Source organism: Geotrypetes seraphini, chromosome 3 (genome assembly GCF_902459505.1).
Source record: "Geotrypetes seraphini chromosome 3, aGeoSer1.1, whole genome shotgun sequence".
Classification (NCBI taxonomy): Eukaryota; Metazoa; Chordata; class Amphibia; order Gymnophiona; family Dermophiidae; genus Geotrypetes; species Geotrypetes seraphini.
Genome location: NC_047086.1, coordinates 268,686,149 through 268,707,064, shown reverse-complemented (window position 1 = coordinate 268,707,064; position 20,916 = coordinate 268,686,149). Strand labels below are relative to the sequence as shown.

The following is a 20,916-nucleotide window of genomic DNA, read 5'->3' as shown; positions in this document are numbered from 1 at the left end:
CCTCCAACACCATCCTCGATCCCTGCCCATCCAGCCTCCTGCTGTCCACAGAAGACGCCATGGCAGAATCCATCCTCCCCATCATTAAGTTTCCAAGTTTCCAAGTTTATTAGTTTTTAATATCCCGACCATCAAACAAATGTCTGGCCGGTTAACAATAAAATTTAAAAGGGAGATTAAAAATAGTAAAAAGTGAATAGAAATATCTAAGTTGAACATAAATGACAAAGACTAGACGAACTAGAAAGTGAGGATAATAGGGGAGGAGGGGGAAATAGTTACATTATTTAGATGAAAAGGAGAAAGTGGGGTAGGGATAGAACGTAGGGGTAAGGGTACGTTGTACTAGCAAATATTTGCTTGAAAAAAAAAAAAAAGAAGAAATAAAAGAGAAAGAAAGGAAGAGGGTGAAAAAAAAAAAAAGGAGAAAGAGAGAAAAAGGAAGAAAGATGAGGATCTAGGTTAGGTTGAATGCATCCTGAAATAAGAAAGTCTTTAGGTTAGTCTTGAATTTGGCTAATTGTTGTTCTTCGCGGAGGTATTGTGGCAGAGAGTTCCATAATGTAGGGGCGGTTACTGCAAAGTTTGTTTTACGGGTATAATAGAAGTCTTTTAGGGAAGGGATAAAGAGAAGTTTTTGATCAGATGATCTTAAAGTTCGAGGGGAACATTGAGGTATAAGGAGTTTGTCAAGGAACGATGGTTGGTGAGAAAGTTTTATTTTAAAAGAGAGTAAGATGATTTTATAGGTGATTCGATGGGTGATAGGAAGCCAGTGAGCTTCTTTTAGAAGCGGAGTAACATGGTCGAATCTACCTTTTTTGTAGATAAGTTTTATTGCAGTGTTTTGTATTAATTGGAGACGTTGTAGTTCTTTTTGGGGAAGACAATAATCTAGATGGGAAATTACTAAAGAGTGAATTAGAGTGTTAATTGAGTCAGTATCCAGGATAGAAATTAGTGATCGAATAATGCGGAGTTTGAAGAAGCAGACTTTTACAACTGAACTAATATGATCATGGAAAGCAAGATCTCGATCAAAGATGACACCTCTCTAACCACTGGGACTGTTCCCCTCAGCTGGAAGTCAGCTATTATCAAGCCCACTCTCAAAAAATCCACCCTTGATCCTAACGAACCTGGCAACTATCGCCCAATCTCCAACCTCCCATTTGTCTCCAAACTCCTTGAACGAATTGTGCTCCACCAACTACACCCTTTCATTGAAGAACAAGCTTCTCTATCCCCAGCCCAGTCCGGCTTCCGAAAAGGCCACAGCACAGAGTCAGTACTCCTTGATATCATTGTTGACAGCTGGTCAATACTCGACAAAGGCAGTGATGCACTACTAGTCCTACTTGACCTCAACGCTGCCTTTGACACAGTCGACCACCACCTCCTCACATCCAGACTCTATGACCTCGGAATCAAGGACACAGCCCTCCAATGGATCACCTCCTTCCTCCATCAAAGGACCCAGACTGTCCTACTAGGGACACACAAATCTAACCCTAAGCCTTACAAATATGGTGTTCCTCAAGGCGCCCTTCTATCCCCCCTCCTATTCAACCTCTACATCAGGCCTGTCATTGATATAGCGCAGAAATATAGCATTAAAATCCACTCTTATGCAGATGACATCCAGCTGCTCCTCCCACTAGGCGAGAACCGGTCGTCCCAAATTGCTAACCTCCAACACTGCCTCTCTGACATGAAAACTTGGATGTCAAACAACAAACTTCAACTGAACGCCTCTAAAACCGAACTCTTATGGATCAGAAAAAAAAGCACCAAATACACACTACTCCACTCTACTAACGGCAACAGATCAGGTTCGCAGCCTAGGAGTAACCCTAGACGGACACCTATCCCTATCTGCCCACATATCCCAAGTAATCTCCACCTCCTTCTACTACCTTCGCCAACTGAAAAGGATCAAACCCTACATCTCCACACCTGACCTCGCCCATCTCCTCTATGCCTATGTCCTCTCCAGAATGGATTACTGTAACTCCCTATTTAATGGACTAACCAAAAATAATCTCAAACGCCTCCAACGGGTCCAAAATTCAGCTATCCGCCTCCTACACAACCTCAACTACCATGATCCCATCTCCCCAGCACTCCGTGCTGAACACTGGCTCCCAATTAGCCAGCGCTGTGCTTTCAAGGCCCTGGCAATAGCCCACAAGAGAATTTACTCCACCACCCCCTCCTACATAAAATCCAAGCTCCCCATCTACACCCCCACTCGCACCCTCCGCTCAAAATCGGAGATACGCCTATGCACTCCCCCCGGAAGGTCCCTCCTCTCAGAAACTGCCCGCAAACGATCCTACAGCCACTTCATTCCACATCTCTGGAACCAACTCCCCCCTCAACTCAGACAACAGAACTCATTATTAACATTCCGTAAAATGGTAAAGACCCTCCTCTTCAACTAAAGATCACCCTCAGTCTACTCCCCCCTTAAGCCCCACCTCTCTCCTCTCTCCCCTGTCTATCTTCTCCCTAAATTTCAGTATAGTACTCTCTTAGTCTATACTCTGACAAATTGTATCTAAACTCAAATAACTTGTACTTAAACTAAATACTTATACTTAAACTCGTTCAAAAAATGGAAACGAGAAAAAACGACGGAAGCCTGGAACAGTCACAAAATCAATCAAAAAAAGTGCCATAAAGTGGTAAGAGATGCCAAAAAAGTCTACGAGGAGAAGATAGCGCAGGAAGCCAAAAACTTCAAGCCCTTTTTTAGATATATAAAAGGAAAGAAACCAGCAAGAGAGGCAGTGGGCCCTCTCGACGATCTAGAAAGGAAAGGGTCAATTAAAGAGGACAAACAGGTTGCTGATAGGTTGAATTCATTCTTTGCCTCAGTTTTCACAAATGAGGACACTTCAACAATGCCAGCCACAGGGAGGATATTCACCGGGGAGATAGAGGAAAGCCTCACAACAGTACATGTGACGTTGGACATGATTTACGTTCAGATTGACAAACTAAAAAGCGACAAATCCCCAGGACCGGATGGAATTCACCCGAGGGTATTAAAGGAACTTAAGGAGGAAATTGGTGAACTATTGCAATCCGTAGCTAACATGTCAATTAGAACTGGGCAAATACCAGAAGACTGGAGGATAGCGAACGTCATCCCAATTTTCAAGAAAGGATCAAGAGGGGATCCAGGAAACTACCGACCTGTGAGCCTCACATCGGTTCCAGGGAAGATGATTGAAACACTAATTAAAGAAAACATTGTACAACACTTGGAGGATCATAATCTATTAAGGGCTAGTCAGCATGGCTTCAGGAAAGGGAAGTCATGTTTGACAAATTTACTGCAATTCTTTGACAAAGTGAACAAACAATTGGATAGTGGCGATCCAGTGGATATAATTTACCTGGACTTTCAGAAAGCATTTGACAAGGTCCCACATGCAAGGCTCATGAAGAAACTAATATGCCATGGAATAGGGGGAGAAGTGCACAGATGGATCGGAAAATGGCTAGAAAACAGAAGGCAGAGGGTTTGCATAAATGGGAAATACTCGGACTGGGAGAAAGTGACTAGCGGCGTGCCCCAGGGCTCGGTTCTTGGACCTATATTGTTCAATATTTTTATAAACGACCTGGAGGAGGAAACATCATCCAATATAATTAAGTTTGCTGATGATACAAAACTATGTCGGGCATTGGCACTCAAAGGGACTGCGAGGACCTCCAAAAGGATCTGAACCAGCTGGAAACTTGGGCGAACAAGTGGCAGATGAACTTTAACATAAACAAATGCAAGGTGGTGCACCTAGGAAAGAAAAATAAAGAACATGAGTATATGATGATGGGGGTGAAGTTAGCAAAATGCAAACAAGAAAGGGATTTAGGGGTACTGATTGACAATACCCTTAAACCATCGGTACAATGTGCGGCGGCGGCAAAGAAAGCAAACAGGATGTTGGGCATAATTAAGAAGGGGATTACGAGTAGATCGGAAGAGGTCATAATGCTGCTTTACAGAACAATGGTCAGACCGCATTTAGAATACTGTGTTCAACACTGGTCTCCATACCTTACGAAAGATATAACTCTGCTGGAGAGAGTGCAGAGGCGAGCCATGAAACTTGTCAAATGGATGGAGCATTTGGATTACAAAGATCGACTCAGGAAACTGGGACTGTTTACCCTCGAGAAGAGAAGACTGAGGGGGGGATATGATAGAGACTTTTAAAATATTAAAAGGATTTGATAAAATGGACCAAGAAACAGCATTACTAACATTTTCAAATGTGACATGGACTAGAGGTCATAGCCTGAAACTGAGTGGCAGTAGGTTCAGGACAAATGTCGGGAAGTTCTGTTTCGCGCAGCGCATGGTGGGTGCTTGGAATGCACTCCCCGGGGAGGTTGTGGAGGAGACTACTGTACTGGGATTCAAGCGCAAGATGGATACACACCTTCTTGCATATCATATTGAGGGATAAGGTAATTGTGGGTATCCAAAAAGGAGTACTTAAATGGGCCGCCGTGGGTGCGGATCGCTGGACTAGATGGACCTCAGTCTAATCCGGCGAAGGCGTTTCTTATGTTCTTATGTTCTTAATTTGCTGTATACTCCCTGTATTTAAATTACTACACAGTCTTGTATGTCCAAACATTTAAACCTATTGTACTTCTTATATGTCTAATTACTCTCCATTGTGTATGTTCACTTGTAGACCGTTCTGAGCTACTAGGAGGATGGGATAAAAATCTAAATAAATAAATAAATAACATCTGACAAATTAAAATCACCTATTAGTCTTCTATTAATCTCTGTCCGCTTCTTCCGTCTGTGAAGGAGGCTTCTCCATCCCCATATGCAGCATATCTCCTCTCCCCTTCTTCTTCATCCATTTGAAACATTCCTCCCCTTCTCTCTTCCCTTCCATCTACCCATCCAGCCTCACCTAGTCTCTCCATCTGTCCACTGCCCTTGGTACAACATACTACTACTACTAATCCTACTATTTATCATTTCTATAGTACTATTAGGCATATGCTGCACTACATAAAACATAGAAGAAACGGTCACTCCTTGAAAGAGCTTACAGTCTAGCTATGACAAACTGGACAGAAAAGTGCATCTATACTCAGTGCTCAGGTAGGAAATTACAGATGGTATAATAAAATAGGTGCTTAGCAGATGGGTTGGAGTTGGGAATTGAAAGCAACTTCAAAGAAATAGGCTTTAAATATGGATTTGAATAATGCCAGAGATGGACCTTGGCAAACCGAATCAGGCCGTTTGTTCCATGCATACAGTGCAACAAAATAGAAAGGATGGAGTCTGGAGATGGCTATAATGGAGAAGGGTATAGATAAGAGAGATTTACCTGATGAGCAGAGTTCTCAGGTAGGAGTATAGGGAAAGATGAGAGAGAAGAGATAACTGGGGAGCTGTGGAGTGAATACAGTAAGAGGAGTTTGAACTATATTTGAAAATGGATAGGGAGTCAATGAAGCATGAGGCATGCAGTGGAGTTCTTAACATATTGAAGGAGAGTAAGATGATTTAGTGGAAGACCAGTGAAAAGCATATTGCAGTACTCTAGGCGAGAAGCGATGAGGGTATGGATGAAGGTTTTAGCAGTGTACTCAGAAAAATAGGGTCAGGTTTTAGTGATGGTGTAGAGAAAGAATGATGCAGAATTTTTCTATGAACAACTTCAAAATGTAATAGATCAAACACCGAAACAAGATCTACTGATCATTATGGGAATTACAATGCAAAAGTAGGAAATACATCTGAATATGCAATGGTTGGAAATACGGTACAGGGGAAAGAAATGAAGCTGGTGATAACTTGGTACAATTTTGCAAAACAAACTGTCAATCATGAATACGCATTTCCAACACCACAATTGTTACCAGTACATATGGACCTCTCTAAATGGTATGTATAGAAATCAAATTGACTATATCAGCTTAGGACAGAGATGAAAGTTTTGACAGCAAGGTGTAAACCAGGAGCTGATTGTGGAAGTGACAATGAGCTTTTGATATGCAAGACAAGGTAAAGCTTCACAAGAAGAAGATTATTAGAGACCTCCCAAACTACGACATTGAAAACATTCCATCAGACTATTGGATAAAACTATACAACAGGTTTGCCTTGCTTGACACAGGAGATAGAGAGCCTGAAGAGTTATGGAATGAAATCAAAATTGTAATTAGTGATGAAGCTAAAAAAAACACTCCAGGAAAAAAAAGCCAAGAAATCACTTTGGCCATATTGAAAACAACCATAGGGATAACGCTGGAGGATCTTTCTGGACAATTACAAAACCAATTTCTTTTTAGATCCACAATTTATTAAGTCGCTAGGACTCGAACACGAGTAAATGATACCTAACAACAACAAAAAAGAAACAGCATGTTTTGGCCATCTGTTGGATTTGTAATGAGGAGAGAGATCAGTCAAAGATTACCTGAGGTTGCAAATTGATGAGACAGGGAGAATGAAGGCATTGTCCATAGAAATAGAAAATGGAAGAAAAGGATGTTTAGAAAGAAAGATAAGGAGCTTAGTCTTGGCCATGTTTAGTTTTAGATGGTGGTAAAATATCCAGGTAGCGATGTCATGTGATCACAAGCTCAGAGGCCAAGAAAGGGAGAGGAAAATCAATTCAGTTCTGATGATGCAGCTCAGAGAGGGTAAGAAGAATTTCAAATCAATTACTATAGTAAAGATAGAGACCCCATCAGAAACATCACCCTATATCACTCTCTCTTTCCCCTTCCAAGTCAGCATATCTCCTCGAACCTTCCTTCATCTCCCGCCACCTGCACTGTTTGCCTGAGTCTACGCTCCTAATGCTAACTCGAATCACAGTTACCAGATGCAAGGGACCACCTTGGGGGTTAGCACCCAAGAAAAGGATCTGGGTGTCATTGTAGACAATACGATGAAACCTTCCACCCAATGTGTGGCGGTGGCCAAAAAAGCAAAAGGATGCTAGGAATTATTAAAAAAGGGATGGTGAACAAGACTAAGAATTTTATAATGGCCCTGTATCATTTCATTCTGCAACCTCATTTGGAGTATTGCATGAACTCTGGTCTCCTTATCTCAAGAAAGATATAGTGGCGCTAGAAAAGGTTCAAAGAAGAGCGACCAAGATGATAAAAGGAATGAACTCCTCTCATATGAGGAAAGACAAAAATGGTTAGGGCTCTTCAGCTTGGAAAAAAGATAGCTGAGGGGAGATATGATTGAAGTCTACAAAATCCTGAGTGGAGTAGAACAGGTACAAATTAATCAATTTTTAACTCTATCAAAAATTACGAAGAGTAGGGGACACTCGATTAAGTTACAGAGAAATCCTTTTAAAAGTAATAGGAGGAAATTTTTTTCACTCGAAGAATAATTAAGCTCTGGAATGCATTGCCAGAGGTTGTGGTAAGAGCGGATAGCGTAGGTGGTTTTAAGAAAGGTTTGGACAATTTCCTGGAGAAAAAGTCTTTAGTCTGTCATTGAGAAAGACATGGGGGAAACCTAATGTGACCATATGTCCCGTTTTGAATGGGACCGTCCCATTTTTAGATTGCCTGTCTTTTCCCCACGCACAGCTTCGAGACCCCTAAAAGAGCGTCCTGAAGTTGTGCGTGGGGACAACGGGACAGGTGATCGCGGAGCCCGGGATTGGGATTTCTCTGACACAGCAAAAGATAAAGCGCGTGCAGCCGCGACTGCACAAGCCTCCCCTCCCCCCGTCAGAGAGGAAGTTCTGGGCCATCCAATAGCTGCCTGGCTGGCCCAGAACGTCCTCTCCGACATCAGTCATGGCTGCACATTCCTGATCTATTGCTTGGAGAATCATGTGTGGCGCAGCGAGGAGGAACCGAAAATAAACAGGGGAAGAGAGAGAGAGAAAGGAGCGCAAGCTTGGAGAGTATCTAACTGTAGCCATGAGCAGTAACAAATGCTTTAAATGTGGACGTACTGAACATAAAGCTAGAGAATGCCCTACTGGAAGAGGCCGTGGTCGTGAAGGGAGAAGCCATGGTAGAGGAAACTTCAAAAGCATGCCTGCTATAACTGTGACAGAGGTGGCCTTATTGCCAAGGATTGCAAGGAACCCAGAAAAGAGCAGGAGCAATGTTGCTACAACTGTGGTAAACCTGGCCACCTGGCTTGGGACTGTGATCATGCAGATGAACAGAAATGTTATTCTTGTGGAGAATTTTATCACATTCAGAAAGATTGCACCAAAGTCAAATGCTATAGGATGTGACCACTGAAAAATTCATTTTGCAGTTGTGGTGAAACTGGCCATGTAGCCATCAATTGCAGCAAGATAAGTGAAGTCAACTGTTACCACTGCGGAGAGTCAGGGCACCTTGCACAAGAATGCACAATTAAGCTATAGCTTTATATTTTCCTTTTGTCACCCCTCCTCTGTCTGATTTTATGGTTGTATTTACTCTGAATCTTCTTCACTGGTTCCAGGTTGGCAGATAAGATTCTAGTCCCAGGCCAGTGAGCTTTACTTGACGTGTAAAAGGAGGAAAGGAGTAGAAAAATTGAATTTCTGCATTTAACTACAAAAAATGTTTATGATTAGTTTGGTAGAGGTGTTATGTATAATGCTTTGTTAAAGAACCCCCCTTTCCATGCCACTGGTACACAGTCTGAAGGAAGTGCAATCAGAGACTCATGAAATTACCAGACAACAAAGGTAGGAAAAATGATTTCATTTTCAATTTAGTGATCAAAATGTGTCTGTTTTGAGAATTTATATCTGCTGTCTATATTTTGCACTATATTTAACGGGGTCTGGGGAAGGATCCGGAGAGGGTCTGGGGGAGGATCTGGGGAGGGTCCTGTCCCGTTTTGAGGCAAAAAAATAAATGATCACGTTAGGGAAGCCACTTCTTGCCCTGGATCGGTAGCATGGAATATTGCTACTCCTTGGGTTTTGGCCAGGTACTAGTGACCTGGATTGGCCACTGAGAGAACGGGCTGCTGGGCTTGATGGGCCATTGGTCTGACCCAGTAAGGCTATTCTTATGTTCTAAGGAGGCAATACATGACACAGCACCAATGCTAAGTTCAGCCCCTGTGGGCTCCGCCCTCTCTGGCATGTATGTGTCTTTTTCCTTCCTTTCATACTTCTTTAGCAGTGGCCACCTTACAGAAATTTAGACTAGACCAGAGACTCCCAAACTTGTCCTAAGAGGAGCCCCAACTAGTTAGGTTTTCAGGATATCCACAATGAATGTGCATGAGTGAATGTTTCATGCATGCAAATCTATTTCATAAATATTCATTTTGGATATCTTGAAAACCCAACAGATAGGGGAACAGCTGAGAAAGATGTTATTGGTATTGGTATGCTTTATTTATATTCCGCCCTTCCACAAGGCAGATAACAAAAAACATACATAATATTAAAATAACAAACAGCAAAAAAGAATACACAATTCGAAAATACATCAAACTGACAAAATAAAAAAAACAACAAAACCAAACAAAAATAGAATAGCCAGCTCAGCAGATAATGTTTCAATCTCATTTTACAAGATGTCAAGGCAACTTATTCTAGTCCAACGGGCCAGACACAGAAAAAGTTCCAGACCAAGTTATGGCCAAACAAAACTTAATTAAATTGGGTTAAAATTATGCTAGCCATCAAGATCACTAGGTGACGATACTCAACAAGATAAATTTATGCAATTATTCTCTCTTCCTCAGATCTGAATGGCATCTAGTATTCTTTATTAGAACTAATTTTTTAAAAAGTTAATACAATCAGTAAGATGTTTACTCTGTTTCTTTTTTCTTTCAAAGCCTGTAAGTCAGGCATATGAAGAACCATCCTATACTTCATCAGAACTTCAAGTTCAGTAAGCAACAATTCCACAAATTATTGATTTTCCCTGGCAAGTGGATAGAGGTCTGGTATGATCGACTTTCTTTAGTGGCACTGCTAGACAGGTATGTCTTTTTGAAATAGTGTTATTGATTATATTATGAGCAATAGCCTATATTTTGATACTTGGGAGTCTTTTACTAAGGCGCACTAAATGCTAACATGTCCATAGAATAAAATGTGCATGTTAGCATTTAGCACATGCTAAATTGGCTAACGCGCCTTAGTAAAAGACCCCCTTAGTAACATCCAATTGTGAATGGATTCTACCTGAATGATTTTGTAACTGCATTTTATGTACGTCTTTTATGCTTTGTTTTAATTTTTGTATAGTCATTTGTAACCTGGTTAGAATGTTTAGATAATGGGAGATTTATATATATACAGATCAGGGGAGAGCCTACAGTCGACAACCAGTCGATGGCCCGGGCAACAGGAGGTCCAAATGAGGGCACTACAGACATCTGCCCAGATAAGGGGGAAGAGCTTGAAGCAAATGAAGGAGACACAAAAGGAGCACAAATAGATACTGTGAAAGACACAATAAGCACTGTGAAGCCCAGAAAACCCAAGAAAGGAGCACAAAGAGAGCTTAAATGTATGTATACAAATGCCATAAGCCTGGGAAACAAAATGGGGGAGTTAGAGGCACTAGCAAGATGCAAAAAATTAGATATTATTGGCATAACATGGTGGAACGAGGAAAATGAATGGGACAGGGTACTGCAGGGATACAAGCTTTTCAGAAGGGACAGAATTGGGCAGAAAGGGGAAGGCATTTCCCTTTACTTCCAAGAGGGAGAAGAAGCGATCAGAGAAGGGAACGCAGAGGGGAAAGAGAAACTGGAGTCGCTCTGGATAAGGATTCCTGACAGAACGGAGCAGACACAAAAATTGGCCTCTACTATAGACCCCCAGGACAGACGGAGGAAATAGACACAGAAATGACAGAAGAAATAAGGCAAGGATGTAAGGCAGGCAATGTAACGATCATGGGAGACTTCATCTTCCCGGGGATAGACTGGAACCTAGGAACCACAAGCTGCGGCAAAGAAACAAAGTTCCTGGAAATGATAGGAGACTGCTTCCTTGAGCAAATGGTAGAGGAACCGACAAGAGGAAATGCCACATTGGACTTGGTCCTGAACAGCATAACTGGACAGACAAAAGATGAGCGATCACAGCATGATCAACTTTAAACTGGACATTGGGAAAGGAAAGTGAATCAAGATACAATCCACAGCCTTTAACTTTAAAAAAGGAAGATACAACAACATGAGAGCCATGGTAAGAAAACAGCTCAAGAAAAGGATAGCCGAAATCGAAACGGTAGAGCTATCACCGAAGCGCAGAATTTATATATTCCGCAGATAGCCAAGGGAAGGAAAAATAAAGGCAAAGGAGAACCAGCTTGGCTAACCAAAGAGGTGAAGGATGCAATAAGGGAAAAGAAGAACTCATTTAAAAAATGGAAACACAAGAAAATAATCGAGGCTTGGAACAGCCACAAGGACGACCAGAAGAAGTGTCACAAGGCAGTGAGAGACGCCAAAAGGAACTATGAGGAAACAATAGCGCAGGAGGCCAAAAACTTCAAACTTTTCTTTAGATACGTAAAAGAGAAAAATCCTGCCAAGGAGGCAGTGGGCCCTCTCAACGATCAAGGAAGAAAAGAATACATCAAAGAAGACAAATAGATTGCAGATAGATTAAATTCCTTCTTTGCGTCAGTCTTTACCAAAGAGGACACCACATCTGTACCCGAAACAGTGAAAGTATTCAAGGGAGTAATAGAGGAGAGCCTCAACACAGTAAATGTGAATCTGGATCAGATTTACTATCAGATCAACAAACTAAAAAGCGACAAATCCCCTGGCCCGGGTGGAATTCACCCGAGAGTATTAAAGGAGCTAAAGGTAAAAATCGGAGAACTACTGCAATCCCTCACTAACATGTTTATTAGAAACGGAAAGATACCAGAAGACTGGAAGATAGCGAACGTCATCCCAATCTTCAAAAAACGATCAAGAGGAGAACCGGGAAACTATAGACCTGTGAGTCTCACATCGGTCCCTGAGAAGATGGTTGAAGCATTGATTAAGGATAGCATAGTCCAACATCTGGATACCCATGACCTAATGAGAGCTAGTCAACATGGCTTCAGGAAGGGGAAGTTTTTCGAGACTGCAAACAAACGTGTTGATAGCGGAGAACTGGTGGATATAATATACTTGGACTTCCAGAAGGCGTTCGACAAAGTTCCACATGAGAGACTTCTTAGAAAACTACAAAGTCATGAAATAGAAGGGGACATACTAAGATGGATAGGAAAATGGCTGGAAGACAGAAGACAGAGGGTGAGCGTAAATAGGAAGTTCTCGGACTGGGAGAAAGTAACTAGCGGAATGCCTCAGGGTTCGGTTCTTGGGCCCATCTTATTCAATATTTTCATAAATGACCTGGAAGAAGAAACGACCAGTGAAATCATCAAGTTTGCTGATGACACAAAGCTATGTCGGGCAATCAGGTCACAGACGGACAGCGAGGAACTCCAGAGAGATTTGAGACAACTAGAGAAATGGGCAGAGAAGTGGCAAATGAAGTTTAATGTAGAAAAATGCAAAGTGATCCACCTGGGCAGGAAAAACAAAGAGCACCAGTATACCTTGTTTGATGTAACTTTGGGCAAAAGCGAACAAGAAAAGGACCTGGGGATAATGGATAGACAGGACCCTGAAGCCGTCGGCTCAATGCGCAGCGGCGGCAAAAAAAGCAAACAGGATGTTGGCATGATAAAGAAGGGTATCACGAGTAGATCTGAGGATGTCATAATGCCGCTTTACAGAGCGATGATAAGACCACACTTGGAATACTGTGTCCAACATTGGTCTCCCTACCTAAAGAACTATATAATACTACTGGAGAGGGTGAAGAGGTGAGCGACGAAGCTTGTAAAAGGTATGGAGAACTTGAGCTACTAAGATCACCTCAGAAAACTAGGATTATTCACCTCGAGAAGAGGAGATTGCAAGGGGATCTGATAGAGACTTTTAAAATACTGAAAGAATTCGACAAAATAGAGCAGGAAAAAACTTTATTCACATTGTCAAAGGTGACTCGGACAAGAGGTCATGGACTGAAGCTGTGGGGGGACAGGGCCAGGACAAATGTCAGAAAGTTCTGCTTCACACAATGAGTAGTGAATGCCTGGAACGCTCTCCCGGAAGAGGTTGTGAAGGAAACCACCATTCAAAGATTTAAGGGCAAGTTGGATGCACATCTTCTTGAAAGACACATTGAGGGATACAAGTAACTAAGGTATTCACCAGGGTAGGCCTGTCTGGGCCTCCGCGTGTGCGGATCGCCAGACTAGATGGACCCAAGGTCTGATCCGGTGCAGGCATTTCTTATGTTCTTATGTTCACCTGGTCGTTCGCGGTCCCGGTCATTCGCAGTATTTTCCAAAGGCGAACTGCTGACAAGGAGAGGGCAGCGGGAGAAGCAGGAGAGAGCAGCCAGAGCGCCACAAGTGCAGGAAATCACTCACGGTATGCTCCGACCAACTCATCCTGCACTAAGTCAGGCCTTATCCAATCAGGAGCTGCTTTGACACGCAAATTGCTCGTATATCAAAGCGAGTTTCCCCATAGGAAGTAAAACTCGCTTGATTCGTTCCCTCTCCCCGAGGATTTGGGTATCATTGTAGACAATACGATGAAACCTTCCACCCAATGTGCGGCAGCGGCCAAAAAAGCAGACAGGATGCTGAGAATTATTTAAAAAGGGATGGTTAACAAGACTAAGGGCTCCTTTTACAAAGGTGCATTAGGGCTTTAATGCACGGAATAGCGCGCGCTAAAATGCCACGTGCGTTAGCCGCTACTGCCTCCTCTTGAGCAGGCAGTCGTTTTTTGGGTAGCGCATGCTATAGCGCGCGCTAATCCTGTGTGTGCGCTAAAAACGCTAGCGCACCTTTGTAAAAGGAGCCTTAAGAATGCCAATGCCCCTTTATCGCTCCATGGTGCAACCTCATTTGGAGTATTGTGTTCAATTCAGGTCTCCTTATCTCAAGAAAGATATAGTGGCGCTAGAAAAGGTTCAAAGAAGAGCAACCAAGATGGTAAAGGGAATGGAACCCCATGTCGTATGAGGAAAGACTAAAATGGTTAGGGCTTTTCAGCTTGGAAAAGAGATGGCTGAGGGAAGATATGATTGAAGTCTACAAAATCCTGTGTGCAATAGAATGGGTACAAGTGGATTGATTTTTTGCTCCGTCAAAATTACAAAGACTAGGGGACACTCAATGAAGTTACATGAAAATACTTTTAAAACCAAAAGGAGGAAATTTTTTTTCACTCAGAGAATAGTTAAGCCCTGGAACGTGTTGCCAGAGGATGTGGTAAGAGTGGATAGCGAGTTGGTTTAAGAAAGGTTTGGACAAGTTTCTGGAGGAAAAGTCCATAGTCTGGGGGTTTTTTTAAGTTCAAAAATGTTTTATTAAATTTTAGAAAATCACAACAATCAAAACAAAACATATGGATAATATACATTACAAGAAATAGCACCACAATACAATCAGTACAATAATAAACGAAAAATAAAATAAAATGACAAAATCACTGTGTAACACGGTCAATAAAAGAAAAATAATGAGTATTGTCTGGGTGTCACTCATAAAGAAAAGGCTCAGTACAGGGAAAGCACAGCAGTGTGAAAGTATGGTACTGACATTGAAAATAATCTCCAATCAACCCATTTGTATAGCCCAACGAATCAACACGAGGAGTGAAGAGGCAGAGTGGAGTATTCCAAAAGAGGAGCCCAGAGTTTTTCAAACTTTTTCACTATGGTATGGCGAGAGCAAAAGAACCATGGTGATGACTGTTACTTTTGTTCATGCGATGTGAAAGGGTTTAATTCCAAATGGAAGCATTCCATTTCATACCCCAATCTTCACTCAGCAATTCGTCCCATCCCCCATGGCACAGATATACCAGTACCCAAGTCCCCTGCTACCTTGGAAGAGATACCTAGCTCCGATGAAGGTGAAGTCATACCTGATGATATAAGACCAAAATTGTTTTCTCAGGAGGAGATGAATGATTTGGTAAAAGATTTGAATCTTCCCAAAGATGCCGCTGAGTTACTCAGATCAAGACTGAAAAGCAGGAATTTATTGTTGCCAGGAGTGTCATCTTCATGGTTCAGACATCATGAAATGGAGTTTGTTCCTTACTTCGCCCAGGAACACAAGTTGGTTTATTGCATCGATGTCGAAGGTCTGATGGGTCAATTTAAAATCCAATATGATTCAAAGCAATGGCGTCTTTTTATAGATTCTTCAAAAAGAAATCTCAAAGCAGTTTTACTCCACAACAGTGGTTTTTACACTTTCATACCTGTAGGTTATTCCGTACACTTGAAGGAAACCTACGTGAACTTGGAATTGGTTCTTCGTAAACCTAAATATGAAGACCAGGGTTGGCAAGTGTGTGGGGACTTGAAGGTCTTCTGCATGCTGCTCGGGCAACAAGCTGGGTATACCAAATACCCTTGTTTTCTGTGTCTATGGGACAGTCGAGGCCGACAAAATCACTGGACCAAGAAGAGTTGGCAGCCGAGGGTGCTAACAGTCAGTGAAAAAAATGTCCTCCGAGAAACTTTGGTACCTTCCCAGAAACCCGAGGTACAGCTATACGATGGGAGGGCTAGCAATGGGTGAAAATACCCAAGAAAAGGACTTGAGGGTAATAGTGGACAAGACAATGAAACCGTCGCCACAGTGTGCACCGGCCTCTAAGAAGGCAAATAGAATACTAGGTCAGAAGGAACATGCTACCATATGGAGAGCAGCCTGCGAGGTTCAAAACAGCCGCCCATGAACCTAAGCAGGCCTCTTTGAACAGGAACAGGAGCGGCAGCGGCGGCACTCCCCCCTCCTTTCAGCGGCCGGCAAACAACATGGAGGACTGCTTCCAGGAGGAATCGGCTTCCAGCCTCATATCTGAGGCCTGACCCGCGACTCAAAGGGGAGAGGATATGCTGGATGGAGGGAGCAAGACAGATACTGGTTAGAAGACTGAAAATAAAGGGGGAAGAGAGAGAAAGAGAAGATGCTGGAAGGGAGGAGTTAGCAAAAAAAAACAAAACCCAAAAAAAAACCTCCCAAAAAAACAAACAACTGGAGAAATAGAAGCAGATAGAGATGCAGAAAAATAAATGGAGGAAAACTGAAAGATAAGGTTAAAGTCTGAGATGGATGTAGGAGAGGAAGTGAAGACAGGAATGAGAGAAGAGCCAGATAGACTGCAAACCCTGGTAAGAAAATTGAGAGAAGAGAGCAGAAACTGGGATAAACATGAATAAAATGGCCAGACAATAAAAGTAGAAAAAAATAATTTTATTTTTAATTTCATTAACAGAAAATGCAGTTTTACTGTAAATTTGCACTGCTTTCTTTTTATATTCCAAAGTGTATAGTGTTTTTTCTCTTTCTCTGGTGTTGAACTGCATATTGCTGGACAGGGGGAGCAGGAAGAGGTGCTGATGGACAAGGGGGGGAATGAAGGGAGGCCTACTGCTGGACAGGGGGAGCAGGAAGAGGTGCTGATGGACGAGGGAGCAGGAAGAGGGGTGAGGTAAAATAAAGGGAGAAGGGCTGCTGTTGGATAAGGTGAGCAGTGATGGGGTGGGGGAGGACACAGGGGAGATAAAAGGAAGGGAGAATGAACAGGGGGAGCAGACAAGGGGTGGTGGTGGACAGCCAAGGAAAAAAAAGAAAGAAAGATAGAAATACAGAAAGCGGCTAAGGAGAGATAAAAAGAAATAAAGACAGACACACACACACATATTCTAGCACCCGTTAATTTAACGGGCTATAAGACTAGTAAGGAATAAAGTGACATCAAACAGTTGTCCATCATCTAATGCCATATAATATAACAAGCGAAGCACAAACAGATAAGGAGATAAATGCCCAGCAAGTAACATTAAAGATGTCTCTTCATGCACAAAGAAATCAAACCACTAGTAACCCACGTTATCAAGGAAAATTTCCAATAGATTACTTTACAGGAAAAGTAGGAGAGATAACTCATTCAGAAGCGTTCAGCAACTAACCAGCAGAAAGAGAAAAAAACAGGCATATACCCCATGCTATGAGCAAAGTTGAACAGCTTGGGGCTGCCCTGCCTGGCCGTGGAAACCTTAGCAGCTTTCCAAACCCTAGGCCCAGAACAAGATAATAATTATCCTGTGGTTAAGGCACACATTTTGGATTATTTAGGTTTTACCGCAGAACACTATAGACAAAAGTTCAGAACCACAACGATGCTACATTCAGAACGGCCTAAAGCCTTACTTCAGCGTGTCACCAAATTGGCTGAAAATGGCTGCAGCCAGTTCTAAATGATGCTAGGGCCTTATTTACAGAAATTGTGAAGGAGCAACTTTTGGAAGCTATTCCGAAGCATATTAGGTCTTGGATTAAAAGACAAAACTGTAAAACCCTAGGTCAGGTTCTAGAAGTAGCGGAAGCCTATCTAGATGCTCAAGAACCCTCTGAGGAAGGCACCGGTCCCCTTCCTGTTTACACACCTAAGCAGAACACACGGGATCTAGGCAAGGGTTGGAGTAGAAAACCCCAGGTCAAGGATTCCTCTGGCCCTGTGCCTAAACCTAATATTCAGGGGAGGCACAGTATGTTAGGTGCTTGTTCTCCGGCGGGACACACAGGGATGAATTATATTATTCCTGTATCCATAGGAGGGCAGGTTACTAAGGCACTCGTTGATACTGGGACAGACCAATCTATGATGTCTGTTCAGTTCTGGCAGAAAACCTTTCCTGAGGAAAAGACAACCTTTGGAGCAGGGAAGGTAGTGATTGAATATATTCATGGGGACAGTGCGCACTATACGCATAGGCCGACCACCATTCTGCATAAGGATCGGGTGTACAGGGTCTCTGTTGCCCCAGTCCTGGGGGGGGTCCCATACGGAGTGACTTTGGATCAGGATTGGCCCGGGTTGGAGGAATGTATAGGGACTAAACAGGGATTGGTGAGCAAGCGTTCCCAGAGTATAACCACTCCAAAGTCAGAAGTGGAGCTAGGAAGGGTATTCCCTTTTAGGAAAGGGGTCGTTCAGAGACCCGCTCAGAGACAGGCAAGAGCCTCCAGAGCTCAAAAGAGGAGGCAACAGCAGAACATGAATAGAGCGAACAGAGAACATGAATAGAGCGAAAAATCTCCGCCTGGTCAATTTTCCAGTAACTCATTTATTGTCACCTGAGATTTTATTAAGGAAGTTTCTTAAAGAAGTACTGGGAATGGCCAATTCGGAGAATTTTCCTATAAATAACTACTATTACATTCCTCCAAAAAAAGTTGAATCTGCCCAGGAGGTGGATCATCTGATCACACCAAAGGTAAATTTGACTGAATTTTTGGAAGATACACAGGATGTGATTCAGAGTCGGTCCACCCTGGTAATAACATGCATGAGCGAGATGGACAAGATGTTGATAATGAAACTTTACTTTAAAAACAGGTTAATGAAATTTTGTGGGGATTTGGTTAGGATTTTTCCAGATGTATCTAGAACCACTCAGTTGAGGAGGAGAGAATTTTTGAAATTGAAGGATAGAGTGTTGGCACTGGATGCATCCTTTTACCTGAAATTTCCCTGTAAATGCTTGATTAAGTTACAAGATATTGAGTATTCATTTTGGGACCCTATACAATTATAACAATTTTTAGTTGCAAGAGAATAGAAATAGAAATATAGATGAGATTTGTTTCACCTAGCTGAGATTATGAGGAGAATTAATATAAAAAATATCCCATTTTTTAAGGAATGATTCAAGGTTCTTTAGTGTGAACCAAGAATTATTGTCCTTTATTTTCTTGAACTTTATTTAATTAGAAATAGCAAGGTATACTCCACATTAATGTGGGCTTAAAAGGAATTATGTATGTATGATTTGATTTATGTGATTTTCCTTTTTTCTTTTGAAGTATTGGATATTGTAATGTATTCAAAATTATAAATTAAAAAAAAAAAAAAAAAAAGAGGAGGCAACAGCAGCATAGGGCACAAAGATTGAGGCAGACTAGTCAGAGGAACAAATTTCCCACCCTGCCCCAGGAAATAGTGGATACTTTTCCTACATTTGCGAAGGAACAGAGAGCCGACCCGACATTGCAAGAGTTATGGAGTCAGGCTACAGGACTCCACTCAGGCAAGACGGGGCTGCGAGTTAAAAGGGGACTACTTTATAAGGAAAGCAAAGGGGCTGAGGACCCAAGGGAAGCGATGGAACAGTTGGTGGTACCTAAGGGGTTCAGAAAGGCCATTCTCCAAACTGCTCATGATTCCACATTAGCTGGTCATAAAGGGGTTCAGGCTACCCAAACTCAGGTGCTACGCAGGTTCTTCTGGCCAGGTCAAAGGCAGAAGATAAATGACTTTTGTAAGTCCTGTCCTACCTGTCAGAGGTTGACCCTTAGTAAACCAGCGCGTGCTCCTCTGATTCCTATTCTGGTAGTAGAAGAACTGCTTAAGAGGCTGGCTATGGACATTATAGGACCTTTGGAGCGGACCCCTAGAAGACATAATTTCATCTTTGTAGTGATGGACGTCGCCACCAGGTTTCCATGGACCTTCCCCTTGCGTAGAACATCCTCTAAAGTGCTTATGAAAGAATTAATGGGGTTATTCTGCACCATAGGTTTTCCTTGGGAAGTGTTATCGAACCAGGGAAGCAATTTCCTATCTAAAGAGATGAAAGGGTTCTGGGAAGATCTGGGGGTTAGGCACATCAGGATCTCTGCCTATCATCCACAGGCGAATGGTATGGTAGAACGGTTCAACCAGACCTTGAAACATATGCTCAAGAAAGAGTTGGGAGATAACATAAAAGATTGGGACCTATTTATCCTGTTTGTCCTCTTTGCTGCCCGGGAAAGGGTTCAAGACTCCCTTTGAAATGTTATACGGGCGGGCTCCCAGGGGGCTGTTAGATATGGTCAAGGAGGGTTGGGAGTCGGAACCAGTGTTCCCTCTAAGGTGAGCGCATGAGCGATCGCTCACTATTTTCAATGGCGTTGCTCATGCTTCTTCTGGTGTCGCTCACTCGAGCGGAGGTGAGAGGAAGCGGCGGCGGTGGCGGTCTGCCCTGCTCGCCTAAGATGCAGCAGCGGCGGCTCCTTTTATGATCCCCGCAATCAGTGGCGTAATAAGTGGGGGGCGGTCCGCCCCTTGTTCTCATTGGTGTAACGCTGGCCCTGCAGCTCCAGACTTCCCCACACCTGCCCCCCCTTCGGATCGCTATTATTTTAAATGTTATAGCGGCGGCGCTGTATCCATCAGTGGAGACATCTAACCTCGGCCTGCCCCGGAACTCTTACTGCAGCAGCCGCCCGTCTAGGCAGGAACAGGAAGTCACTGTTGCAGTAAGAGTTCCGGGGCAGGCCGAGGTTAGACGTCTCCACTGATGGATACAGCCCCGCGGCTATAACATTTAAAATAATAGCGATCCGGGGGGGAGAAGGTGCGGGGAAGTCCAGAGCTGCAGAGCCGGCAGTAGAGGGAGTAAGAGTTGATGGTGCCGCAGGGTCCCGCTGGGGGAGGGAGGAAGGAAGGAAGAAGAGGAACCGAAGCATGGCAATTTGGGGGAAGCAGGTGTGGGCAAGTCCAGAGCTGCAGGGGAGAGTGTTGCGGTACCCAGCTGGAGGGAGAAGGAAGATGAGGGAGGGAATGAAAAGAGATGCCAGGGCTTGGAGGGAAGGAGGAAGGTATGCCAGACTAAGGGAAAAGGAAGAGGGAGATGTGAGAGCATGGAGGGTGAGGGAAAGATGGAAGAAAAGGAAAGGAGAGAGATGCCAGAGAATCAGGGAAGGGAAGATATCAGACTATGGGGTGCGAAGGAAAGAAAGGAGAAGAGAGAGATGCCAGAGCATAGGGGATGGGGTGGTGACAGAGAGAAAAAAATGGAGAGGTGGCAG

General features: G+C 43.1%; 1 protein-coding gene and 1 pseudogene across 1 annotated transcript in view; both read left to right on the top strand.

Annotated features, from left to right (window-relative positions):
• The window catches only part of PCNX2 (pecanex 2), a 1,104,481-nt gene that overhangs the window by 318,394 nt on the left and 765,171 nt on the right, over positions 1–20,916 (top strand). The window contains 2 exon segments of the mRNA XM_033937641.1: positions 6,788–6,829; positions 9,873–9,976. Coding sequence (XP_033793532.1) covers positions 6,788–6,829; positions 9,873–9,976 — 146 coding nt within the window.
• LOC117356676 lies at positions 7,948–8,408 on the top strand (annotated as a pseudogene).